General features: G+C 60.9%; 2 protein-coding genes across 3 annotated transcripts in view; one reads left to right on the forward strand and one right to left on the reverse strand.

The window, feature by feature from the left end:
* Positions 1-1369: 1369 nt before the first annotated feature.
* LOC116581405 (cytochrome P450 2W1) lies at positions 1370-6885 on the forward strand. The gene is made up of 9 exons (XM_032328575.1): positions 1370-1564; positions 2977-3139; positions 3449-3598; positions 3670-3827; positions 5020-5193; positions 5545-5683; positions 5781-5965; positions 6167-6308; positions 6602-6885. Exons 1-9 carry the CDS (start codon positions 1388-1390, stop codon positions 6814-6816), a joined length of 1503 nt encoding a protein of 500 aa, XP_032184466.1. The 5' UTR covers positions 1370-1387; the 3' UTR covers positions 6817-6885.
* Positions 6886-11829: 4944 nt separating this feature from the next.
* C20H7orf50 (chromosome 20 C7orf50 homolog) overlaps positions 11830-26488 on the reverse strand; it is a 124520-nt gene continuing 109861 nt past the window's right edge. For both annotated transcript variants that reach the window (XM_032328660.1, XM_032328661.1), the window contains 3 exons: positions 20088-20287; positions 17227-17308; positions 11830-12566 (listed from right to left, as the gene is read on the reverse strand). In XM_032328660.1, the coding sequence (XP_032184551.1) occupies positions 12384-12566; positions 17227-17308; positions 20088-20287 (465 nt within the window). In that variant the 3' untranslated portion in view covers positions 11830-12383. The remainder of the gene's footprint in view (positions 12567-17226; positions 17309-20087; positions 20288-26488) is intronic.

Here is a 26488-nt window from a genome sequence, read left to right on the forward strand (position 1 = left end):
CCTTGTGACTCGAATGCTCAGCAGCAATGCCCAAGGTGTTTTCAGTGGCAAAGCCCCTGCCACGTGGGTCTCTGTCACGGGGCTGGGGGGCCCTTTCTGGACCCCAGACCACCCATTTCTGCAGCCCTAGCTACGGGCGGAGCCTAGCACACACAGGAGCTAAATAAATGCTGGCGGAATTAATGCTGTGTGAGCCTAGCACACACAGGAGCCTAGCTACGGGCAGCCCTAGCTACAAGAGGAGCCTAGCACACACAGGAGCTAAATAAATGCTGGCAGAATTAATTCAGTGGACTGTCCTGGGCCGCAAGGATCCACAGCCCACACGCCTCGTAGAGGCCTTGGTACCTGGCACTCAGCCCAAATGATCTGGAGACACAGCTGTTAGAGAGCCGTCCTCCCTCGTTGCGGCTGCCGGCCATGCAACGGGACAGTCTGCCCGCAAGACAGTGAGCACCCCGTCACAGAAGGTGTACAAGTAGAGGCTGGAAGGGGGTGGCGGCCGTCAGGCTGCTTTGGCTCTGAGCTTTGTGGAGGGGCACGGACGGCATACCCAGGAGATGGGCCCCACAGCGAGGGGCCCCACGAGGGGACAGGGTTCCCACTGCCTCATGTCGGGGCAGGTGGCGCGGAGCAGGCCTAGCCACTTCTGATGCCAGCAGCCCTCCCGCCCCTCACAGCTCCTTTCCACGGGGCGCCTCCTCCCCTCCCAGTCGGGGCACCGGGGGTGAGGAGACTGAAGTGTGACACAGACAGACGGGGGGCTCGTAAACCCAGCCGCCACCCCCTGCCTCGCCCTGCACCAGCCAGGGCCTCCCGCTCCAGGTGACCACACTCACAAAGCCATCGGGGAGCAGGCTGTCACTCAGGGCAAGCTCGCCGTTGGACGCTGCAGGGGACACTGAGGGCCCTGCGATGGGAGACATTTGCTGTGCGGAACCTCTTGGCCCATCACCCCCCCAGGGTCTCCACGGACCTTCTACCCCACAGGCCCTTCTGAGGGAGGCTCGGAACTCCCCTCAGAGCTGGGCCCGTATCCCAAGGCCCCATGAGCTCCGGTTCTCATGGGGAGACTGAGGCAGAGGCAGAGGCCTGAGGGAGAGGCAGACTGGACCCTGTGGTGTGTTCTCTCCAGCAGGCAAGGGACAAAGACGCCCCCAGGGCAAGGTCTAGATGCCCACCCCCCAGATAGCTCCTGGCCCCCTGGCCCCCTGCCACAGATGCGACCCCACATTCCACGCACGTCTGTCACTTTAAGCTGCCTGACTGTCCCCTGTAAACTGCTCAGTCCACATTCTCGGGGTGGGGGGGTGAGGCGCTGGCACGCCCTCCCAGCAGCCTATAAGGCACAGGGTGGGGAGCTGGGGCCCCGCCGCCTGCCGTCCTCATGGCCCTGCTGCTCCTGGGGATCCTGCTGCTGCTTCTGGGGCTCTGGGGGCTGCTGCGAACCTGCACCCGCACCCCCTCCCCAGCCCCTCGCTGGCCCCCTGGGCCACACCCACTCCCACTCATTGGAAACCTGCACTTGCTGCGTATGTCACAGCAGGACCGGTCACTGATGGAGGTAGGGCAGGCGGGTCCTGGGTAGCCCAGCCCCATCTTAGGGGAAGCTGAGCATGTGCTCCAGGACCCCTTTGGGGGTAGTTCTGTGTTCCAGCCTGGTGCTCACCTGGCAGGGGACACAAGAGGCCCAAGTGCCCACCCTGCCTTGTAGAAGAGAAAGACATCCCACCCTACGGGGAAGCAGATGGGCCATTTAGGGAGCAGGGTGTCAGGAATGTCAGGTCAGGTGGGCTTCCTGGAGGAGGAAGCACTCGATGAGCACCTACAGAAGAGCCCAGATTGGGGGCAGGGGAGGGGAGGAGGCAGGTGCTCCCGGGAGTAGTACCATGCAGGAGAGGGCCCTCATGGAAAGGAACCTGGATGAGCGCACAGGTGTGCCTGGGGCGTAGGGAGTGCCTGTTCGGTGTGGCTGCTCCCAGCCTGGGCTGGAGGCTAGACTGTGGGCAGGCTGCCTTGCCCTGCAGCCAGGAACCGCTGGCCCAGCAGGTAAAGCAGAGGTACAGGCCTGGCCCCCCACCGCAACCATGGCTCCCACCACCACTCCACCCTCCTTCCCCAGAAGCACTGCTGATTCCTGGTGCCCCCCGCCCCAGCCCTGCATGTGGGTGGAGAGGAAAGGATTGCAGCCTTGGCCCCTCAGGGGAGCTGCTGGGGCATCAGGGTTCTTAGGCTGTGCCTGGTGTCTGGCCTGGGGGCCACTTCCCTGCGTGTGGGGAGTGGAGTGGGTGTGGACAGGAAGGGCAGGTCTGGCTCTGTCCCTCGGTGCATGTGATGGACAGCAGTTCACTTTGTGCCTCCGGGCCTCAGTGTCCCCATGTGTAAAGGCACAGAAGGGGAATGGGCACACACGGAGGCATCAGATGTCAGACTACATGTTGCCATGTAGTCTGGTTCTGTGCCTCCAGACTGGGCGGGAGGGCTCGCAGGAGGTCTGGATACCCCTTGCTCCTGTCTGTCTGGGCTTCAATGCTGGGGGGTGTTGGAGTGGGGACAGGCCCTCTGCTCCCTGTGAGGACCCCTGGGCTTCTAGCACAGACCACCCTGCAGACAGCTGCTCTCACTGCCTGCTTCCTCGTCTTTGGGTTCCAAGGAGACCTCTCTGCTGTTTCCCTGGAAAAGAAAACCATGACGGAGACACCCAGCACCAGCGGCAGCACTCCCTGTCTTCCAGGAATGGATGGGGAGGGGGCTCAGTGGGGTCCAGCAGGCTACTGCCCCCGGGGACCAGCTCCTGCTTTTCGGCTCCCAGGCCTTTGCTTGTGTACACCTGCAGTGGGTCCAGTTTCTACAGACCCTGACTGTGCCAGCCCTGCCTCCAAGTCTGCCGTGTTCGCCCTGCGTGGGCACAGCCTGGGGGTGCTCATGGGGGTCTGGGGGCAGGGCTGCTGGCTCATTCCTGCCTGTCCCCACCAGCTCTCCGAACGGTACGGGCCGGTGTTCACTGTCCACTTGGGGCGCCAGAAGACGGTGGTGCTGGCTGGCTACGAGGCTGTGAGGGAGGCCCTGGTGGGCACCGGGCCACAGCTGGCTGATCGGCCCCCCATCGCCATCTTCCAGCTCATCCAGGGTGGTGGGGGTAGGTGTGCGGCGCGGGCAGGGAATGGGCAGAGGACTGCTGAGCATAGGAGTCCCTGGACCCCAGCGTTGGGGGCGGGGGTCTGCCTCTCCAAGCAGCAGGAGAGTGTGCCGAGCGTGGCTCCTGGGGAGGGACACAGTGTCCCTATGGCCGGCGACCATGACACACCATGAGTGGGCATGGCTCACCAAGGCCAGCTCCTGGGGGAAGAGGCTCAGGTGTGGGGCTGAGGCCCCAGCCAGGCCCCCCGACCTTGCTCCCTGCCTGCATCACCTGGGGTTGCTCACGGGCGACTTGTCTGGCCTGCAGGCATCTTCTTCTCATCCGGGGCACGCTGGAGGGCCGCCCGCCAGTTCACTGTGCGCACCCTCCACAGCCTGGGTGTGGGGAGGGGGCCCGTGGCCAGCAAGGTCCTGCAGGAGCTGAGGTGCCTCATGGGGGAGCTGGACGGCTACAGAGGTGAGTGGGGGCCAGGGAACCCCCCTCTGGGGGTCCCCCCACCCCTGAGGCCCGTCTCCCTCCCACTCCAGGCCAGCCCTTTCCCCTGGCTCTGCTGGGCTGGGCCCCCTCCAACATCACGTTCGCGCTGCTCTTTGGCCAGCGGTTTGAATACCAGGATCCTGTGTTCGTGTCCCTGTTGAGCCTTATCGATGAGGTCATGGTCCTCCTGGGGACCCCCAGCCTGCAGGTGAGAGGTGGCTGCTCCTGGTCTCAGGGTAGGGGGTGGTCTCTGCCCGAGAGAGGTGAGCTGCCACCTTGCCAAAACAGCACCTTGTCCTGTTTCTGACACCCACTGGTCATGTGACCCCAGGCCAGTCCTCTGTGCCCTCTGGGCAATGAGGGTGTAGAGCAGGAGTCCCCATCTGCCCCCTCCCACACCTGACCATTGGTCCAGATGCACCTGCTCCGAGGTAGGGATGGGGACTGAGTGTCTTCCCTGGATATAGGGCTCGATGTCCCCCTGCCCCCCCAGCCCTCGAACCCAGGGACACTCCACCCAACGTGGGTCCTTCACAGTGTCACAGGAATGATGCAAACAGGCCCTGCCCATTTTCAGAACCCCTGGGGGCAGGCATATTTCTTTTTCAAAGTGTGAAACATTGGCCTTCGTGACCGTTTCCGCGATAGGTCACTGAGCACATGTCTCTGGTCGCGGTGCGTGTATTCATAGACCCGTGGTCATGTGCGTGAGGCAGGGGCTGGCCAGAGTCTCCAGTCCTTACGCTCCTGTCCTAGGGGCCTCTGACAGCCTCTGGACGGGAGGACCTGACCTCCTTGCCGGGACGGCCAGTCCCAGGAGAACGGAGCCGAGGGCTTGGAGTAGAATGTTCCTCACCACAGAGGCGCCCTGTGTAATCCATCCAGGGATCACTAATGCTCTGGGGGACATCCAGCGGTCACAGTGCACCAGGAGAGCCACGGACATCTGCATGCCGGGCACGTGCTGGTCCCTCAGACAACCTGGTCACAGCGGGATCTGCTGAAGCTCTTCAGTTTGCCAATTCTTCTTTGTTTTAATGACTTTAATGAGCGGCACCCCCCACCCCCACAATCCTGTTGGCTCTGGTGGACAGAGACGGGCATGATCACAGCTGCCTGCAGGCGTGAAACCAGCACCTGTCCTGCGGCACCCCTTCCTGACCTGGGAGGGTTTTTTGGAAGCCCCTGGGCTGCTGATCCCACCAGGAAGGCCAGGCTCCTACCCTACCCCCCAACCCCACACAGAGCCAGCGACCTCTTGTGGCCACTGGCAGCACCTATCTAACACTTCTGCCTGGAGTCTGGGGTAGCACCTGGTGACCTGGACAGGTGAACACACCTGCTGGGGGGTGTGGGGCCCGCACCCTGACCCCACCTGCTTTCTCGCCCTTTGCCTTCAGCTATTCAACATCTACCCCTGGCTTGGGGCCCTCCTCCGGCTGCACCGGCCTGTCCTGCAGAAGATAGAGGAGGTCCGCTCTATCCTGAGGACCCTGCTGGAGGGGCAGCGGCCCCCCAAGCCCAGGGGAGGCCCTGTGAAGAGCTACATGGACGCCTTGATTCAGCAGGGCCAGGTGTGGGCAGACCCACCCTACCGCCTAAGAGGCCTGGGGCATCTGGGAGGCCCCCCGGAGAAGTGGGATTGGGGAGGGGGTCCATGCTGGTCCTGCGCCACCTCCTCCATCTCCAAGCTGAGGGCCCCTCGGTCTCCCCATCTGTGAAATGGGGCATTTGTAGTGCCTGCCTCCAGGTGCGGCTGCAAGGCTGTGGGGAGCCCAGAACGTGGCAGGTGCTCAGCAGACTCGGCTCTGCTTTCCTGCCAAGGTTCTGTTTTCTGCTCCTTTCTTGAGCCCAGAGCTGGGTCCGGGGTGGATGGTCCATGGAGCCCAGCCTCCAGCTGAGTCCCATCCAACTCACTTCTGCAGGGGAAAGAGCCCCAAGGCCTGTTTGCCGAGGCCAACATGGTGGCCTGTGCCCTGGACATGGTCATGGCCGGTACAGAGACCACGTCGGCCACGCTGCAGTGGGCTGCCCTCCTGATGGGCAAGCACCCGAGTGTGCAAGGTGAGCTCCCAGCCGGTCTTCCCAGGACACGGCCACCTGCGGGGTGGGTGGGGGTCCGTCAAGGCCCAGAGATGCTGGCCCTACCTCTCACCTGCAGGCCGGGTGCAGGCAGAGCTGGACCGTGTGCTGGGGCCCGGGCGGCTCCCCCGGCTGGAGGACCAGCGATCCCTGCCCTATACCAATGCTGTGCTGCACGAGGTCCAGCGGTTCATCACCCTCTTGCCCCATGTGCCGCGGTGCACGGTGGCTGACACCCAGCTGGGCAGCTACCTGCTCCCCAAGGTGGGCCCGCCCCTCTCGGACCCTGACGGGTGGGCAGGGCCCTCCCGCCCCCTTCCTTCCCTCCTCCTTTCTACTCTGGGTCAGGGTGGGCCCAGCTGGGAATCTCGAGGACCAGGCTGGCCTCCTGGGGGGACCCTCTCCCTCGGTGCACACCCCTGTGGGGAGGGGTGCGGGCCCCGTCCACCTGCTGCCTGCCCACAGGGCACGCCTGTGATCCCCCTGCTGAGCTCGGTGCTCCTGGATGAGACGCAGTGGGAGACACCCCGCCAGTTCAACCCAGGCCATTTCCTGGATGCTAAGGGGCGCTTTGTGAAGCGGGCCGCTTTCCTGCCTTTCTCTGCAGGTACCCACAGCCCTCACAGGTGGGGACAGCACAGGGCCCCTCAACCCCAGGAAACTCGGAAGGTCAGGGTCAAGCCTGCTGGGCCTCCTGCTGCCCACAGCCTCTCTGCCCCCAGAGCTGGCCATGTCCCCGTTACTGCAGACCTTGCTCTCAGATCGCCCCCGCTCCAGCCCTCCCTTCCCTCCCAGAGCTTCCCCTCTCCCTCCGCTCCAGGAAACTGGCCGGGCTCCCTGGCACAGCCCTGTGAAGAGCAGGCCTGGAGCCCATACTCTGTACCTTGGTTTCCTCTGCAGGCCGCCGCGTCTGCGTGGGGGAGAGCCTGGCCAGGTCGGAGCTGTTCCTGCTCTTTGCCGGCCTCCTCCACAGATACCGCCTGCTGCCCCCGCCCGGCCTCAGCCCCACTGCCCTGGACACCACGCCTGCCCCGGCCTTCACCATGCGGCCGCCAGCCCAGGCCCTCTGTGTGGTGCCCAGGTCCGGAGGCTCTTACCCAGGAGACCAGCTCTGACCCAGGTCCCAGCCTGGGGTGCTCTGTGGAGGATGGATGCAGGACAAATAAAGGGATGGACAGGCAGAAAGCCCCTCCTGGGCTGATCCTCTTCTTTCGGGGGCTCAGCCCCCTTCTAGCTCCCCTTGCCCAGAGGCATCTCTAGCCCTTCTCCTCCAGTCTTCCAGGGCAGCTGGGGCCCCCTCCCTGCCCTGAGCTCCCCGCTCTCCGCCCTCTGCCCCCAGACCCCTTGGGCATCAGCATTGCCTCTATCTGCACCCAGGCCCCCACCCGTACTTCAGGGTGCCCTCACAACCCAGGGGTGAAGCACCCCCTCTCAACACACCAATGCATGCCTCCTTGGGTTCCCTGTGTCCTCCTCTCCCCATGCCCCCTCCATGCTGCCCCCGTCCAGTTCTCCACAGGGCCAGCATTGGCCAGGCACCCACCAGGCACAGGGGTGCCCCTGGCAGCTGGGGTGCGAGAGACATCCACCCAGAGGCCAGCCTGAGCCCCGTGCTTCCAGCACACTCAGTCTGTGCTGTGCCAGGCCCTGGGCCGCTGGGTCCCCTGCAGACCCCACCCTGTTCCTGCAGCTCCTGGGGGGCCACGTCTAGGAGGTGTTCTGCCCGTGGTGCCAGGACCAAGCGAGGGACAGCTGCCACCAGAGGATCAGGGACCCTGCAGGGGTGACAGCAGAGCCTGAGCAGGAAGGATGAGCAGGAGTTTGCAGGGAGGACACTGGGGGCCCCTCATGTTGGACCCCATCAACCTCACATGACCCTGAAGCAAGTGGGGACACAGATCCCAAGGCCCAGCTTCTGTTCTTCCCCACGCCCAAGATGTACCAAGCCCCCCAGGAGAGGGCCTCTGGGCAGGGGGCTGTTGCTGACTGGGCCCAGAGACGCCAGGTCGGGGTGCATTGCGGGGTCCTCCCCAGCATGGGCCGCCATAGGCCACCCCAGCACCAACACACTTCCCGTTATCTGGTATCCTGTCCTGTATCTGGCAACCCGTTGGTGGCCTAGGAGCCTGGAGGGGTAGGGTTGGCCCTGTCCTGGCTGCATGGTGGCTCTGGGCCACCCAGTTACCCTTCCCTGCCTAGGCTCTGAGCGGGGGGCACAGAGGGTGGACAGGAGAAGTGCCATGCCCCAGGGCCTTTTCCCTGGTTCCTTCTGATCCCCCATATCCCTCGTCTGCCCCTCGACCCTTCCCAACAGGGAAGCCTTAGCTTTCTAAATTCAAAGGTTTTTCTTTGTGGGACGAACACCTTGAGAGGGAGCTGGTGGATAGGCGGAGGGCGGGGCTGAGGACATGACGGTGGGACATCATGGCAAACCAGGAATGAGGACAATCCCTGGAGCAGATGCAGAAGGGGGTCCCCGAGGCTGTGTGCACGCAGAGTGCTCCCCACGGAAGAAAGGATAAGGATCGGGTTGTGTCCCCACGGGGGAACAGTGTCCGGGGTGGGCAGTGGGGGCGAGTCTCTTCGTGACGGACGCTTTTCATGATGGGCCCCTGCAGGGGAAGGGAAGGGGTTATTCTGGGGAGGGGTCTGTGTACTTTGCTTCTGGGAAAAGCTGGGTAGTGGGTGAGGAGTGTGTTCTGTGGTCGCATTCCTTCTGTCTGTCTGCCACCTCTGACACTGATGGAGGGTCTGGGAGCACCTCTGCAGGGTTGGGCCACTTTACTCTCCGCGGTCACGCGGGGCAAACAGAATGGCTCTGACCGAAGTTCACCCCCGTGAAAGAACTGAGAACATCCTTCAGAGCATCACAGAACATTTCAGAATGGCTGTGGAAACCCTTCCAAAAAGCTGTGGGTGGAGGAGACTCGGCTGCTTCAGGAGGGCTTGCTGGGAGGCTGCAGAAAACCAGAACGGGAAACACTAGCGGGAAACACTCCCACCACCTGTCTTTGTGGGAGATCTGGTGCTGCTGCAACACTGTTTCCAGAAGCTGCTCCCCGTGTAGGAGAGGGACCCGCGGCACCTCCCGGGTGGGCGGGCTTCAGGCGGGGGCGGGATACAGAACCCAAGCTGCACGTCTCCTGACTCACAAAAACAGGCGTCAAAATGAACCACTTTCCTGGGTGACTTAAGTTTTCTCCAAAGCAGCCAATAGGGTTCGTTGATTAATTTGCCAAGAACAAACCTGAGAAGCTTTTCTGCCAGGTGGAAGCTGTGGATCCTGGTGGGAGCTCTCCAGACACGTTGCTCGAGGCCCCTCCCCGGGGCGGGAGGCTCTGCGTGGGCCTCAAGCAGGAGATCCCCACAGTGACCTCAGTGCCCTCCTGGGCCGTGACGGGAACCTGAGGTTCCCAGGGTCCCAATGGCAGGTGCCCACAGCTTGGCTCCCTCAGGCCTGTGGGCTGGTACGTGCGGGACCCTCACTCAGCCCGGTCCAGGGCTCAGGATGCGAGCAGGGCCTCGGACAGCCCTCCAGCCTCTGCAGGGGAACCCCGGGCCCCCCAGTCTCAGGCTCCCCTCACAATCCCCCCACCCGGAACTCGCCAGATGTGCCAAGGCCACAGTTTGGGGAACATCTGGGGAATATTGTTCCCTTCTCCTCGCTTTATGGAGCTGACAAGCCACCTTGGCGCCTGAGTGCCCGCCTGGCCCCTGCCCCGGGGGTTCCGTCACCGCAGATGAGCTGGCCCGCTGTCTCTACGATGTTGTTTGAGTGGTGTCAACGGTGTGCCTCTGTGGTCCATCGTCCCCCACCCAGAGCCATCTGTGACCTGTATCCAGGCTTCTTCCCTTCTGTGGGTGAGTGGTGCTCACTTCGGTTTCCTGTTTGGCTGCTGATGGGCATCTGGGTCATTTCCAGTGAGGGCGGTGATGGCGGGAAATCAGCAGCCATGGTCAAGTCGTTTCCTGGCCCTGCGGCCCCAGGCCCTCCCATATCACTGTCCTGGGGCCTCATCAGAGGGCCATCTCCGACTGGCACCCCCAGAAACCGAGGCTGGACCCACACCAAGTGATGCCTCTCGACAGTTTGTCCAGGTGACGTGTCTGTGTCACCTCCCTCTGCCCTTCTGCCTGGGGTACCTTGAGGGAACAGCACTTCATGCTCAGACAGGAGCTCTTAGGGCAGAAAGTGCTCCAATCTGGTACTGGGGAGCACCCTGCTCTCTCCACCATATCCAGTAACAAACACTGAGGACTTGGGACCAATTGCGTTTCCCTTTTCAACTTGGCTGCCAGGAAACCCAGAGCCATGGCTCTTAATCAGTCAACCCTGATTCTGTAAGAAAAATCTGCCCTTTCTTTGTACCTATGGGTCTTCCTTTGTATGTCCAGTTCTCAGTGCAATTTTCGGGATGCCTCCAAACTCGGGCCTAGTGAGGCTGGCAGTCTGACTGTCCATGTCCCCAGATCATCTGTGGAGCTGTGAAGCCCACACACCGGTCTGCTGACGCACTCACAGACCTACATGGACGTGTGCTTCCAAAGTGCTTCCGTGTTCGAGTTCTCCCCTGATGGATACTACAGAGTCAGGACTTATCTGTCTTCAAGGCAAGGCCACCTGGGCCAAAGAGGAGTCGGGCCAGTTGCTCCCACCCAGAACTGGACGCATACTCATGTGTGTGACCGGAATTCCAGTTGCATCCATGGGTGGGGGACAGCGCCAAATGCCCCCCAGGGCGTGGTGGATCATGTCCCCTTTCCATGGGGGGGCTGCCATCAGGTACAGGTGTTGGGTGGGAGGTGGGGCAGGGTGACCCTCAGAGGCCAGGGGTCTGGGTTATGGGTGAGAAGAGGGTCCCCATGGAGCAGCTGAGGCCCCACTGGACAAGTGGGCCTCTCCTGGGTCTGGGCACCCTGACGCCCTACCCCGTCATTCAGCAGCGTCCCTCAGCACAGGTGCTCCACGGAAACTGAAGCTGAAGTCACAGCAGAACCTGAGCTGGGGATGCCACGAGGAGGGGACACATCCGGGGAGCATGGCTGGCCCCAGGCTTCTCCTGGAATAAGGGGTCTACACACAGGCCTGGGGGTGCCTGGGTGGCTCAGTGGGTTAAGCCTCTGCCTTCAGCTCAGGTCATAATCCCAGGGTCCTGGGATCGAGCCCCACATCGGGCTCTCTGCTCAGCGGGGAGTCTGCTTCCCTTCCTCTCTCTCTGCCTGCCTCTCTGCCTACTTGTGATCTCTATCAAATAAATAAATTTTTAAAAAATTAAAAAAAAATTAAAAAAAATTTTACACACAGGCCTGGAGCCCAGGACCCTCTCAATGCCATGATGCACACTGTAAGCAGGTCACCGTATGCAGCTTCGTGCTGCTCTGGTTATCTACTGCACGTGTACCAGCAGTAGGGTTTACAAACCTGCAACGTGGGCGAGACTTGGTGAGGACAGCTCATTCCTGCTTCACGCGGTGTCACGTGGGGAGGCCACCCTCTGAAGACTGGCCATCATCTGAGCACCCCTCGTGGCCTCCCTATGTGTCCTCCCCACGTGAGGGGGTCTTCCCACATCATGGAGGCCAAGTCCCAATGGCAAGCGTCTCAAGGGCGCCATATTCCTCCTCCTCCTGCCCTCATCCCAGGGGTCACACAGCGTCTCCTCTTCTTCATTTGTGCTGGAAGTTGACCCATGTCGCCGGGCGGGGCGCCAAAACCACGGGAGACAAGTTTTGAAACTACCGCACAAATCTGCCACCCTGTGTGATTCCACGGGTCCCAGAAGGCACTGGTCCTCCCCAAGGGCCTGCCAACTTTTCCCACTCGCCAAGGCGGCGTGGGCCGCCATGCCTGAAGTGACTTCCAGGGGGTTCGACATACGTGCTCTTCTGGGAAGCAGGCTTGCTTCCCGGCGGGGATGGCTGTGCGAGGGCAGCCAGTGTGGACACTGCTGACACCTGCTAATGGCGGGCCCACAGAGCAAGTGCCTGGCACCACCAGGCAGGAGAGCCACACAGGGGGCTTGCTGGGATGCTGTCCCCGGGGAACTCGGCTCTGGCCCGATGCACACTCACTCTCACGACAAGTTCTTCGTAGTCAGGACAGGCAAGTAAGAACGGGGTGCACAGAATGAGGGCCACGGCCGACACGGGCCAGTTTTATTGAAAATGCAGCCAGGTTTTCCCTGGGACTGGTCAGTGAGGGCCCAGCAGGCCCCAAGAAGGAGGTGACAGATGGGCAAGCATGGCCCGGACCCGCTGGGGAACACAGGCAGGTGACCCGGATGCAGGTGGCCGGCACCAGAGGGATCCCCTCTTCCCCCCAGCGGGGATGGACGACAGCTGGAGGGATGGGCTGGCTCTGGTCAATTTCTAAGACATTCCAAGTAGAAAAATAGACCTTTCTCTCAACAAGCAACCACCCTGCAGTCTTGAGGGCCACTGGGAGGCCAGGATAAACCTCTAGGTGAGGTCGCAGTGGCCACTTTCTGCTGTAAAAGCACAAAAACGCGTCATTGTCTATAAACAGTCTGGCTAGGCAGAGTCAGTCCCTGCAAGGGTCAGGTGCCAGCAGGCACAGGGACTCAGCGCCTGTAAGTCCCCAGGGCAGTGGGCCAGCGCGTACCCCACCTGCTCCTCGTCGGGGTCTTCTGCTGGGGGGTGGCTGCATCCTGCCGGCCACCCCCTAGGAGAGCAGCTGCAGCACCTGCCGGATGCGCTGGGTCTTCCCCTGCGGGAGGGGTTCTGCGCCGCTGGCCTCGTCCTGCTCCCGCATCAGGGCTTCCGCCTTCTGCACCGTCAGCTCCCGGGCGCGGCCCCTGAGCCCCTCCAGGTAGGCCAGCAGGGTAGAGAAGAGCTCATCAGGAACCTGGGAGGGGAGACGATGAGGCTGTCAGGGGCCGGGCGGGGTGGCGAGGGAAGTGTGGACACTGAGTGGTGGGGAAACCAGGCATTCACAGTGTGGGTCTCAGGCTCCGGGCAGGGCTCCTGGCCCAGCAACTGGCATCTCGGACCGCACCCCTGTGCCAGCGAGAGGACCTCCCCGCCCCATGCCACACACCTGCTCCCACTCTGTCCCCCTTCTGTAGGACCATGGGACTGGGGGAGGTAGGGAGGGAGGTCTGACCTCCTGCAGAGACCCTCTCCCAGTCCTGGGCTGTTCCCTCCACGGGCTTCAGGCTCAGCAGCTCTGGGTTCTCACCCCTCCTGAAATGCCACTAAAGAGACAGGTGTGTTTGTGAGGAGAGAGATCTTCTAGGACAAAGAACGGAGGTCTGAGAGAGATGAAGCTGATAAAGCCAAGTTTAACTGCCATCACCCCAGGCCGCCTGACTCCGGGTCCAGCTGGTACCATCCAGAGGCGAGACTGAAGGAATGGCCGGGTCCACTCAAGAAGCAGTCAGTGACTCCCACGTCTCGACCCTGAAGCCAGAGTCCTGAAGGCAGAGGCACTGGCACAGACACCCAGGGCAAGGGCAGAGCTGGGGCCCAGGTGGTGACCCGCCCCCCAACAGTCCCCCACCATGGTCAGCAGGTGGTGACACCCCCCACCCCACCACGGTCAGCCAGTTCTGACAAGGGCACAGAGACCCTTCAGTGGGGAAGAGCCAATGCTCCAACGGACGCTGCTGGGTCCACGGGACGTCCCAGTGCAGAAGCAGGAAGCTGGACCCTACCGCACACCGGCTTTGGACGTCAGCTTAGAATGGGTCAAATGAGGAGTTAAAACTGTAAACTCTTAGAAGAAAGCACTGCAGAAAATCTTGGTGACCTGGGATTGGGCCACGATTTCTTAGAAGGGACAGAGAGTGCACGAGTAGCTAAATAAGCCCCAGACACATGAACTTCATCCAAGCTAAATGCTCCAGTGCTAAATGTCACGGTGCATGAGTTAGAGCTCATCTCAGCACAAAGCAGCTCCGCGCTAAGAGCAGCCTGTGGCCACGGACACAGGAGGCACAGGGACTCCCGGGTGGTGGGCTGGGCACAGGGAGGGGGTACAAGAGTTTGCCTGCTGGACAGCAGCCTTCCCCACTCCCTCCCCTCCCCCTGCTGTGCCCCCAACGCTGCCCACTGACAGGCTGCCCACCACCCCCTCCGCATTGCCCCCCACCCTGGGCCTCCTCCCCAGCTGCTTCCCCCACTCACTTCACATTGCCCCCTGCCTCCCTCTGTGGGCTACACCCCTGCCTCCCCTGACAGGCTGCCCCACCCCGAGCTTCCCCCACAGCTGCCTCCTGCCTCTACCAATGGGCTCCCCTCACCCTACCTCCCTCTACTTACTGACCTCCTCCCAGCCCACCCACTCCCATGCTACGCCCTTCCCCCACAGTTGCCCCCTGCCTCCTCCAATGGGCTGCCCTCCACCAGCTTCCACAGCGTCAGTAGCCAAGCCTGTGTCCTGCAGCAAGACTAGAAGATTCTATTCTGAAATCGGAGGATACAGGAGAGAAAACCCACGATCATGAGTCTAGCACATCAACCCACACAGGAGTGCACGGGCCACTGGGGCATGTGCAGCCTTGGTCACCCCTACAGGGCACTGTGTTGGAGCTAAGTCTCTGATTCCAAAGTCAGAGGCCAAGCACACAAACCACAACCAACCTGGACAAAATAAAGGTTATATGGAGAGAACAAAATGTGAAGACTGCATTATTGCTGTCCTTGGAGAAATCTGGAGATGCGATCAGACCTAACGTGGGAACAGGGTGTTCCAAGAGGCACAGGGCAGAGAGAAGCTGTGTCCTGCTCAACACGTGCCACCAGCCGCCCTCGCTGGCCTGGCTGCCATGGACTGGTGGGCGTTCCCCCCGGGGGGCCAGCGATGCGGAGCTCTGCTGCAGGGGCTCCCGGCCACCCGGACTGTCTGGTCTGGAGAAGCGTCTGCATGGGTCTTCTGTCCACTCTGAAACTGGGCTGTCCTGTCACTGAACTAGGAAGGCTCTGCCTGGGTAGCAGACTGGCCGCAGGACACGGGGCACATGCGCACTTTCTCCCTCCTGTGGGGGGCTGTCTCATTCCTGTCTGTCCGTCCCTCCGTGTCACCGTGCTCGTGGAGCTGTGTTCAAGGCAGCTGTGCCTGACCCGAGGTTATGAAGGGAGAGCGTCAGCCCTGAAGCCTGCAGCTCGGGCTCATTTTCACTTTTGTTAGAGGTCGGCTGAGGTCACTTTCATTCTCTGATGTGTGGCATCCAGCAGGTCCCACGCGGCTTGTTGGGGACAGATTCCTTCCCCGTCGACTGGCCTTGGCTCCCTCCTCCTCAGGGCGTCCTGAACGTGTGGGCCACTTCCAGGCTTTCCCTCCAGCTCCTATCAGTCCACCTCACGATTAGATCGGGTTTCCGGATCTGTCTCATCCCCGAAACCCAATTTTATGTCCTGCTCCTGGAAGGAAGTACTCCTGAACACACTGGGGATTGCACACACACCCATGTGCACACACACGTGCATGCACACAAACACACCCTTGTCCTATGCAGCCAGATGGCCGCCGCAACGTCGGGCTGTGTTTGCCTCTGCCTTGGGGGCTGGAAGCAAGGTTCCCAGGGGAGGAAGATGCTAGTTTGGGTTCTGCTCATCAGTGCGCCAGGAAGACTGGACATGTGTGGGACCGCAGAACCGTTCTGCCTCAGGTCACGGCCTCTGCTGCTCTGGCGGGCAGCGCTGGAGGACCACTGCTGCAAAGGCCCTAACAAGGAGCATCCCTGCACTGTGCTGTGGGGGTCACAGAGAGGCCCAACTATGTGCCACACGGGAGCCGGCAGTGCAGGGCCCGTCCAGGGTGGCAGGCTGCTCTGGAGGGAGACTGAGGGCAGGACAGCATGAGGGCCACAGAGGGAAGCGTGAGGAGTGTGGCCGACTATGGGATCAGGAGGCAGCTGGATGCAGGCTGGGAGGCAGAGGCACCGCTATCTACAGAATCTGGGGTTCAGAGCACCAAAGGACCCCCTGGCTTTCACACCAGGCTCCCCCACTGCCCTCCCTGCTGCCCAACCTCAACCCTGCTGAGCCACGCAGGCCCTGGGAGTGTCTGCTGAACTGAGGGCCAGGCCTTGTTATCACGACCACACCCACCAACAGCCAGCTTGGCCCTCCCCTCCCTTCCCGGAATCCCTAGGCACCTCGGCTATAGTCACCTACTTGTGGCTCAGGGCTCCCCTCTATCGCACTGCCCATGCTAGACCCAGGTGAGCTCTGACCCTGACCTCAGCAGGCTTGCCATCGATCAATCTACCCTTCCATCCACTGGTTACTGCACCCTCTCTGGACAGCCCCCGAAAACCACCAGTACCCCAGCTGGGTTTTCAGATACACATGCCCCTTTTTCCAGGGCAGCCCAGGACACGAGGAAGGGCTAGTGAGGCCGACAAGCCTTGTCCTCTCTGTTCCAACAGGGCAGACATGTAAGAACTGGCAGGACACCAGGAAGCAGCAAGGTGCAGTGTCCCTCCACTCTGGGGAGGACAGTCGGCTCAACGGACAGTGTGTGGCCCCACATGCAGAAGACCTACATCAGCACAGACAGGGTTGACCCCAATGTGTTAAAGGCCTAAACGTAAGACCAAAAACTAAAAAACCCTTACCAGAAAAGAGCGGTAATTTTCCTGACCTCAGGTTAGGCAGTGATTTCTTAGTTATGATGTGGAAAATACAAACAACAAAAGTAAACATAGAGAAAATGAGGCTTCATCAAAGTGACAACCTATTCCTAGCACAGCTCCCACCACTGTGACAACCAGGTCTGAGTGGGATGGGCACGACTGGGAAGCAAGGGCCGGCCACAGCAGTGGTCCCCGGGGCGCCTTGGCCCCCTCTCCCGGGGAGTAGCGTGTCCCCAGAGGTGAGGAGCAGCTCCAGGTCCGGGAGCAGAGGGCACACAGGCCCGGACAGGGTGGTCGGGGCACCAAGGTCTGTGCGCGTAGCTTCCCACTGGCTGCCCGCATGTGCTAGCTGCTCCGGGGGGTTCTGGGGACCACGTGTCCCTGGGTCTGGGATCCTGGGCTCAGAAGTCTTCTGAGTGGGGAGCTAGCACGGGGCGGTGCAGGACAGCAGGGTCATGGGGAAGGGGCGTGGTGCTATTGGCCCTGAGGGGGCTCTGCTAAAGGCCAGACCGCCTGCAGCCCTGGGCCTTGTGTGGACAGCTGCCCTCCCCACCCCGCCATACCCACAGCCTCACTTCACGCTGTGGCTCTCAAGTGGTTCTTTCCTGGAGATCACCCCTATCATGTGCACACGGGCACCCGCGACCTCCCTGCCTCAGAGCCACCACAGTTGTCATGAAAACTGCATGTGTCAAAGTAGATGATGATAGCAAGGGACAATGACCTGTGAGGAAGTCCACACTGACATACAATCCACACCTACCCCCCAGCGTGCACATACCACCCCTCAGTGCGCACACACCTGCCCGCCCTGTGTGCACACAACCGACTCCCCCAGTGTGCACACACCTGCCCCCCACAGCATGCACACCCACCTAGTCCCTAACCACGTGCGTCCTCTCCCCTCCCCGCCCAGCGTGCACACACCTGGTCGCTGTCGTACATATGCAGCAGCAGCCACGTCTGCCTTGTCTTCTGAAATCTCCAGTTCTCACGCTTCTCGGCCCAGCTAGAAAGCAAGGACAGGAAGTTCAGATGCCGGCAGGAGACGGCGGAAGGGTCTGTGTGGCTCCCCAGTCCCCTGGGCCCCCAGCCAGAGGGGAGCCGCCAAGGAGCAGAGGGGGATCAGGGGCCTGGTGCTGGGAGGACACCTCACTTCCGCATGCCTGGGAGGCCTCGGCCAACTGCGCCTGCTTCCACACCTGTAGCAGATGGCACGGGGCTCTTCCTTCCAGCTCGACAAGGCCACCATTTTATGTATATCTGGAATTTCATGAAATTGGCCATTCTTGCAAAGCCTTTATTGTGTGCTACAGCAGAGTCTGCTGACCAGAGTGCGGAAAGCATTTAAACTGAGAGCTGTGGGCACCTGGGTGGCTCAGTGGGTTAAGCCTCTGCTTTCAGCTCAGGTCATGATCTCAGGGTCCTGGGATCGAGCCCCGAGTTGGGCTCTCAGCTTAGCAGGGAATCTGCTTCCCTTCCCATCTGCCTGCCTCTCTGCCTACTTGTGATCTCTGTCAAATAAATAAATAAAATCTTTAAAAAAAAAAAAAAAAAACCCAAAACCACAAACCCAAAACCGAGAACTGTGTGGTGGAGGGTGAGGGACAGCAAGCTGGGAGGAGCCAAGAATCCCGATCCGGAGGGCCATGCTGGTCTGGACTGCTTCGGTGTCAGGGAGACACAGGCACGTTGTGTGGCAGCCACAGAGCAGGACCTGAGCCAGACTAGACCAGTGCTCCCGTCCTCCCGGGGGAGCAGACACCATGGCCACAGTCGGATTCACAGTGTGAATCTACCACGTATCACTGAGGCCAGGAGGCCGACTGACGGTCCCCCTTTGGGCAGCATGCCGGGCCTCTGGAACGGAGCCTGGCCCAGCCTCCCACACCAGCAGGTGCTGCACTCAGTACGGGCCCCGGCAGAAGTGGGAAAGCAGACACCGAAACAGCGGGCATTAGAAGAAGGGATGGAAAGAAGAGAGAAACCCTCTGACTGGTTCCCGAGGGTAATCCCGAGGGTAATCCCGAGGGGTTCCCTCCCCAACGCTGGTCATCAAGTCATGGCCTCTGCCTCAAACTTTCCTCCATCGCCCGCTCCATAGAAACAGAGGGCTTCCTTTGCCAGTTGGGCCAATGGAAGGAGAAAGTGCTGGAGAGACGTATCAGGATAAAAGAGGAAGGCTCTTCTAGCCTGGTTCTGGTGAGCAACCCTCAGGAGCCAATGGTCCACTGTAGCCACAGCCAGATAGCCCATGAGCAGCCTTCCTGGCAAGTCCCGTGGGCTCGGCTCCTGTGACTTCTCTGCCATTCTGTGAGCCACGGCTGGGCCTCTTTGCAGCCCTGGGGGAGTGGCTGCCCTTCAGTCTGCTCCTCCTGGGTCTCGGCTTCTTGACTCATAGCAAGCCCTCAGTATGCCTCTTTGTAATAAACTTCCCTGTGCCTCCATCAACCAGCTGCTCCCTGGCCTGTCCCCCCACCTCGAGGATGGCACATGACCTCGCCCCAGGGCCTGTGGGGTCCCTCCTGGGCTGAGAGAGGTGTGGTGGTTCTGAGCTCCATTGGCTGGGACCTGGACTCCCTGGACCTGGCTCCATCACCCGCATATGGACAGCGTGGACCAGCTGTGAGCCCAAAGCCACACCCCCTACCCAACCCCAGGGCTCTGGTCACCTGAACCCCCAGGGAGTGTCTGAATGGCTTCAGATATGCTGCATGGGACCACAGAAAGTGAGGGGCACCAGCTGGGGGCCCCAAGCACCTCCACGACAGGCAGAGAGGAGGCCCCCAGACAAACAAGGACGATGAGGACAATGACAAGAAAAATGGTGACGATGAATAGGGACGAGCTAGCCCACCCGCTGGGGCTCCCACTCCACCCAGGAGATGCCTTGCTGACAGGCAGCGTGGTGCAGCAGCCTCTCACATCTGCAGGCAGGCCCTGGGCTGCTGGGGCTCCATACCCTGCCGGCCTCCATGCCCTGTGGCATCACCGCCCACTCGGGGGCCTCTACCCTGCCTCTACCCTGCCCGGGCGGGTGACCCACTGTAATGGCCTCCACTGGGGGCGGGGCTGTGGGGCCAGGACAGGGCACCTCTGGCCCAGAGGAAGGAGTTGGAGGAACTGACAGGAGCCACAGCGCGTGCCACCCCTGAGATGACAGCCAGGGAGCTGGGCCCTCCATACAGTGGAGTGAAGACTGGGTCCCCAGCCCTCCCCCTCAGTCTTGGCTGCTAAGGCTCCCGGCCTGAAGAGTGAGTATGAATTGCAGAAAGTAGGGACCCATTTCGTGGGGAGGAGAACCAGGCATAGGGACCGGGCTGGAACACGTGCCTCTACTTCCCAGTAGGTTTCTCGGATAACTGAAGCCAATGATCTCATAGCAGCCTCACTTTTCCCGGAGCTCCTAGAAAGTCTCCCATGAAGCTGTTAGAATACATTTGGCAGCTGCTGCCTGGGCGTGACGACAGGATGACTGACACAGGGTCGGCAGGCAGTCCCAGGGCTCTGGCCGAGGCTTTGGTGACCATGCCCTGCTCTGCTCCACCTGCAAGGCAAGCTCCTGCGGCACAGGGTGGCGGCCCTCTCCTCCCTCAGACAGCCCCTGGGGTGGATGACACCCACCAGGATGGCCATGGGGACACCACTGGAGGTGGCGCTACAGACCCTGGGGTCCCAGTGGTCCTGGGAGCCACGGGGAGCCAGGTCACTGAACGTGGAGCCCGTGTCGCTCCTGGCACAGATGCCCTGGGACACTGGCCGGGCCCCACAGGACAGGGTTGTCTTACCCACGGAGGTAGTCCAGGGCCAGCTGGGACCCAGAGCGCTTGGCCGGCAGGCTCTGGGCTGCTCCTGACTCCCGCAGCCGCCTCCTCTCCTCTTTCCTCCGCTCCTTCTTCAGCTTCCTGTCCCGGACCCTCTTCTCCTCTGGGGTCAGCGCAGGCAGCTCAGGGGCCGTCTCCTGCTTGGTCCCCGACACTGTGTCTCCCTGCAAGGCAAGGGAGAACTGGCCTGTGAGGATGTCCCATGGCATCTTGGACCCCCGCTCTTGGGAGCTGAGCCCCTCTGTACCCCGTGCTGGGGTCCCCAGTGCCCCTCTCACCCCAAGAGCTGGGGACGGGGCTGCTCAGAGTCCCACTCTCCCAGGAACCCAGGCATGACTATCTCACCCCCCCAGGATGGGTCAAAGTTCACTCACCTCAGCCCTGTTGCCCTGCACCTGCGCCTCTGCGCTGGGGGCTAGGATTTCTGGCTTCGACAGGGCCCCTATCCCCTGAGGCCCTAGAGCTGCCTCCACGCTCTCCAACCCTCCCTGTCCCCACCCCCTCCCCACCCACCCAACCCTAAGGAGTTTCTGGTCCCCAGGGTTCACAGAGGCTGTGCAGAGTGCACACAGCGTGCAGGGGATGGGGAGGGGCAGTCTTCCCACCATGAGCATCCGTGAGGCCCTTATGCTTGCCTGAACCTCTCCTGGGAGCAGGTGGCCAAGCAGCTGGGGGGCATGGCGCTAGTGTGGACCCTTGCCTCCTGACACCGCCACTTTCCCAGACACCCACTATAAAACCAGATGGAGGCTGAGGACTCCAGCAGCTGCACACTTCCCCCTTCCTGGAAAACCTGAAACGCCAGTATTGGTCGCTGTGATTCTGGCCAGGGACCAGGTTACTGCCCCCAATGCTTCTAGGAAGGGCAAGCACACTGCCCTGGGCCATCCAGTGTCTGCACAGCACCCCCCTCCCTTTCAGTGTCCCCACAGGCCACACAGGCCCCCTCCTAAAATGCCAGTGCCTTGACAACCTTTGTGTTCCAACTCAATACCAGATCCTTCCGGAATCTTCTAAAACAAGATAGCAGCTCTCTCCAGCTTCTCTGTCTCCTTTAAAAACAGCTGAATTTACCAGCCATGGGGCTTCAGGCCTGCCCTAGGGAGACTCCAGCAGCCTCGACATGCACACACATTCATGCACAGACACACACACACACACACACACACACACATACAGACATACACACAGACACACGCACATGAGGCTTACAGGCTGCCAGTACAGGAGGGTCCTTGGAAACCCCCCCCACCTTCTTGGGAAGTCTCCCACACACAGACACAGCCCCAGAGGCCCAGCACCCCTAACTGCCTGAGAGGCATCTGGTTTTCAGGTGGGGCTTCCTGAGGCCAAGGGCGGAGTGGTCTGAGGAGTGTGACGGGGACACCCACTACTCAGACTCATCAGCCCACGGCAGCCAGCACTGCGGACGGCACAGAAAGTCTGACTCTCAGAGGAGCAAACAAGCTCTGGGTATGGGCCAGCCTCTGTCCCCGCGGAAGCCATGTGGGCAGCACGTCAGCAGCCACCTAGGGCTGAAGTCCTGGAGCAAGGTCAGGTCCGTAGTAGTGCAGGGCCAAGAGCATGGGGACACTGACCCAGGGGGGCCTGGGAGGGGCAGTGAGAGCAGGAAGTGCCTGCTCCCACAATGAGGGCTGCTGGCATGACTCTGCACCCTTCACGGGGCCAGCCGTCACCAGGATGTGGCCTCTGCTCCTGAGGCTGGAGGAGCCTGTCGCAGGAAAGGTGGACTCCGGGGCATTCTGAGGGCCCTGTCCCCATGGAGGGGCCAGCAGCTGGGTGGCTGGGACCCAAGTGCGGAGTAGCCTGCACAGCCTAGGTGTTGCCCGGGGCTTCTGTGACACCCAGCACGAAGGGCCCATGTGTGGTACTAGACACAGAAACCTGGGAAGGGCACACATAGCTTCCTTCTCTTTCTGGTCACCCTGGCATGGCGGTGGCTGGAGTCTGCGCTCATGTCCTCAGGAAGCTAAGTATGACTCCAGAGTTGTTCAAAGGGTCCTGACGCCCGCCCTCGATGGCGCCAGGGGCCAGCTAGGAACGCTGAGGGGGTCCAGACCCACCAGATGCCCGCAGCCAGCCCATGGCCCACGCGAAAGGCTTCTCCAAAGAAGCTGGAAACAGAGAGTGACAGGTGAAACCTCCTGAATTTTAAACGCTGGCAGTTTCAATGAAACAATGCATAGCCTGTGGGCGAGACCAACCCCCCCCCCCCCACGGGAAGCTGGAGAGAAAGCCAGCCCCTCTGCCCCAGACCTCTGAGCCCTGAGGCCATGACAGCCATCGCACCTGCTGGGCCAGCCTTCCCTTCCCTAAGCTCAGGCAGCCTCTCCTTTCTGGCTCTCTTCCTTGGAAAGGGGATGACAAGGAAGCAGCCGAAGCCCCTCTCCCATTGTCGCTGCTGGGAAGGGGGACGGAGTGATGGAGCTCTGCCCCTCCCCCAGCTGCGGTCCTCGCCCTGGAGGGGACCACATGGACCCAAGCAACCATTTGGGAAAAACACAAGGGTCCCGGGCATTGCTGGAAGATAAAGAAGTGGGGCCTGGGTGTGCAGGGCTGCGACCCGGCGGGGGCAGCAGCTGTGGACCAGCTGTGGGCCTTGCCTGGTCTCTCTGCTCTGGGTGCCCTGACCGTTCCTGGCCTGGGTCCGGTGATGCCCCCACTGCTGCCACCATCATGACTGGGGCCCTGTGAGGGTGTCCGGCTGCAGGGGGCAGAGCTGTCTCAGCTGCGGTGGGGCTGGCTGGACCTGGGGACCTCCCAGCACGTCTGAATGAAGGCGGTGGGGGCCTACCTGGACCTTTCTGGCTACCTTCATCCCGCAGCGTCGCCACTGCAGTGGGAGGCCAGCGCAAGCACCCCGGGAAGCAAAACCATTTCTAACGCGCAGCATCTGCCAGCCACCACCCTCTCTGGGAGTTCCGCAACCCCACCGTCCCTGGAGGTGGAGCTTAATCTCCTCTGATTGAGAATGAACTTTCTCCAGTTGCCACTGATCTGATAACCCTCTACAGAATCAGATTTTAATTAGCAAATAACACTTGGGACACAGCTGCCACCATCACCATTGCCTCCTGACACTCCTCAGGTTAAAGGTTGCCCAAGGGCTTGGGAACGCCTATATAAACACAAAAAATTCTGAAAAGGAAGGAATGCAGGAGTCCAATAATTGAAGCCTATTGGGGCCCCTTCTGGGGAGGCAACTTTCAGGGGGAAGGAGGGGTCTTTAGACAGCGACATGGGGTGGGGAGGGGCGGCAGCCCCAGCCCCCCCGCAGGCCCAGCCTGCTCTCCCAGTCAGCAGCTGTGAATACGACCCTTTTCCAAAATACAGACTTGACCGACCGCGAGGGGGTCAGCTGCCACCACTCACGTCTGCTGCCTGTCTGCTTGTCACAAACACGTGGAGTTGACAGCGTGTGGTCTTGTGCAGACACACAGCTCTACAAAGATGGATTATGGTCTCCGGTGTTCTAGACCAAACGGCATGCACAATTTCCTAATACGGGAAACCCAACTTGCGGCAACACATTCTCTTACAGTTACACAGGCCCTGGGCTGCATTTCAAAAGGCACAGAAACAATTCAACATGCATGGAAAACTTTGGGCAGGACAAACGGACCCACCATGGCCACTGGGGGAGGGGAGCGCAGGGGACAACGGGCGGTGTGGCCGAGAGACGGTGAATTTTGTCTGCGTCACTTCAGTGTGTCTCAATGTAAATGTTTTCATGTACGATAGTAAGTCATGGAGTGCTCATGTGATCAGAAATGCATTTAAAAACAATCCTTACTGGCTTTGAGGGCAATGAAAACCCTGAGTACATGCACTAAATGTACTGAAAATGCACAAATCCAAAAGCCCCACAGACTGGAGAGAGAGTCAATTAGTCCAAGGAAATCGAGAGGCACCACTGACAGAAAAGCTGACCGTATCTGAGAAAATATAATGCATGAAATAAACGTTTTCTTTTACCCTGGTAACTCCTGGCAAGAGACGCAGGCAGAAATGGCATTACTTTGATCTAGAAAGGCTACCACGTGTTCTGGCCAGGCAGAAACACCCTCAGGCCAGACCTGCAGGAAGGAGGTTCTAGGGAGAGCAGGCTCGACATTGTTTTAGATCCACAAGGGCGCCTCTCCAGGCACCTGCCTCAGTCAGGGAGCACGGGTGCCCCTGCAGATGCCCAAGGCCCGGAACAGGAGAGCCGTGAAAGCGAATGCCCAGAGGCATGCTCTAGGAAGGGGACACTGTGGGGGAGGCCAGAGGGAGGACTGGCAGGTTCAAGCCGCAGTGTCAGCGTGGGATGGGGCGGATACCCATCGCGGTCCTTCTCTCCTTTTGGTGAGTATCTGACCTCACGAAGGGAGGGTCACATGAGCTGTTGGCCCTGGACCCGGCTCCCTTCACCCCGTGGCTTTGCTGTGAGGAGAACCACACAAATGGGACTCCTGAGGGGCGGCCATGCCAACATTGGCCATTGGCCCCGCAGCCTTGGCTCATCTCTGTGATGGGAACCTGCCTAAAGCTCTGGAGGGCACTGGGGCCAGGCCTATGGGTGGGAGGGGTGCTTCACCTTTCCTCCAGGGCTGTGCTGAGGCTCCTGGGGCTATGGCTCCAAATCAGCATCCTGTGCCTGATCTGTCTGCCTCTCTGCTTTTTGGAGGATCCAGTCTAAGCCTCTGATGGGAAAGGGCGGCTGCGTGTACCTGCTTCTCGGTCCTGCGCCCTTGGCTTAAGGCCACACTTAGCAGTTAGCACCTCAGGCTGGGCGGGGGTCTCACCCTATCCCAGCCCCTCAGAACCCCCAATCTGTCCCAGGCCAGGCCTTCTCCTTCGCAGTACAGCAGCCCAGCAATGCAGTGTGGTCCCGGGGCCTGGGGACCAGGCGGCCTTTGGAGTGGGGGCAGCTCTGGGGCCCTGAGAAATGGTCTGCAAGGACAGCGGTGCCCACTGTGTGTCCCTAGCCCCAGACACAGCCTGGCCAGAGCCCTTGTCCAAGGCTGCCTTGGCCTCACAGCAGGCAGGGAAGTGGCCACTGAGGCTCCCCCGGTCCCCCTGAGCCTTAAAAGAGGTACAAATAGGGCACTGAAGGCATGGAAGCCGCCAGCATGTGTGTGGTCCCTGCAGGCACTACAGTGGGGTGACATCACCTCTGGGGCATGATCAACTCCAAGATTTAGGAACAGATGCCAGTTTCGGTTCCAGGACCGGGAGCTCAGGGCCACCAGGAAGAAGAACAGGGGTTCAGGGACAGATGCCAGTCTCGGTTCCAGGACCCGAGTTCAGGGCCACCAGGAAGCACAGGGTTTCAGGGACATGCCAGAGTCTCTGTTCCAGGACTGGGAGTTCAGGATAACCAGAAAGCGCAGGGGTTCAGGGACAGATGCCAGAGTCTCAGTTCCGGGACCGGGAGCTTAGGACCACCAGGAGGCACAGAGGGCTGCTGTCCTGCACACGACAGCTGGCTCCCAAAGAAGCCAGCTGATGTTAGGGTGCCCTGTTCCCACCCAGGCTGGGGGATTCCCGGTCACAGCAGACCTTCCTTCTCTCCAGGATCAAGAAGCAGAGCCTTCATCTAGGAAAGAAGGCAGACCTGGAAGGCAGGGAGGATCCCACGTGGACTCAAGGGACAGGGGTCTTTTAAAAAAAAAAAAATTTGACAGAGATCACAAGTAAGAGGAGAGGCAGGTGGAGAGAGAGGAGGAAGCAGGCTCCCCACTGAGCAGAGAGCCAGATGTGGGGCTCGAGCCCAGGACCCTGGGATCATGACCCGAGCCGAAGGCAGAGGCTTTAATCCACTGAACCACCTAGGTGCCCCAAGGGACAGGGGTCTTGACCACCCTGCCAGGACACCCTCCCTCCCCAGCAGGGGCATGCTCTCGGGCACATGGTCCCGGCTGCGCACCCACACCTGCCAGGGCTGGTGTGGCAGTGGCAGAGTGTGGTGCGGTGCTGGGTGCAGGGAGAGGAGGCCCCTGTGCACAAGCCCCGTGGCCACACTGGCTCAGCCACTCTGAACACCTGTGATCCTGGCCCACTGTGTGAAACTGGTATCTGTGGCAGACCAGGGTGAGTTCAGGGCCAAGAGGGGATGGGACCCAGAGATGCCCATAGCACCACGTGTGCCTCGAGGTGCCATGTCTGCGGTTTCCCTCCAGGGGTGGCCCTGGGGATGTACCTGCGTAGGGTGTTCCAGAAGGCTCGTGGAAGCCAGTACCCCCAGAGGGGACGGGCAGGTGCAGGGGGACTCCTTGGTCTCTCTGCCTGCTCTAGGGCTGCCACACTGGGGCAGAGCTACAAAGTAACCCCCAAAAGTACCCAAGGACCTCAAATGTGCAGCT

Source organism: Mustela erminea, chromosome 20 (assembly GCF_009829155.1).
Source record: "Mustela erminea isolate mMusErm1 chromosome 20, mMusErm1.Pri, whole genome shotgun sequence".
NCBI lineage: Eukaryota > Metazoa > Chordata > Mammalia > Carnivora > Mustelidae > Mustela > Mustela erminea.

Coding starts and splice junctions, on each gene's coding strand:
- LOC116581405 (XM_032328575.1), top strand. CDS start 1,388: ATGGCCCTGCTGCTCCTGGGGATCCTGCTGCTGCTTCTGGGGCTCTGG. Junction 3,140..3,448: donor GCTCATCCAGGGTGGTGGGG/GTAGGTGTGCGG, acceptor TCTGGCCTGCAG/GCATCTTCTTCTCATCCGGG. Junction 3,828..5,019: donor TGGGGACCCCCAGCCTGCAG/GTGAGAGGTGGC, acceptor CTTTGCCTTCAG/CTATTCAACATCTACCCCTG.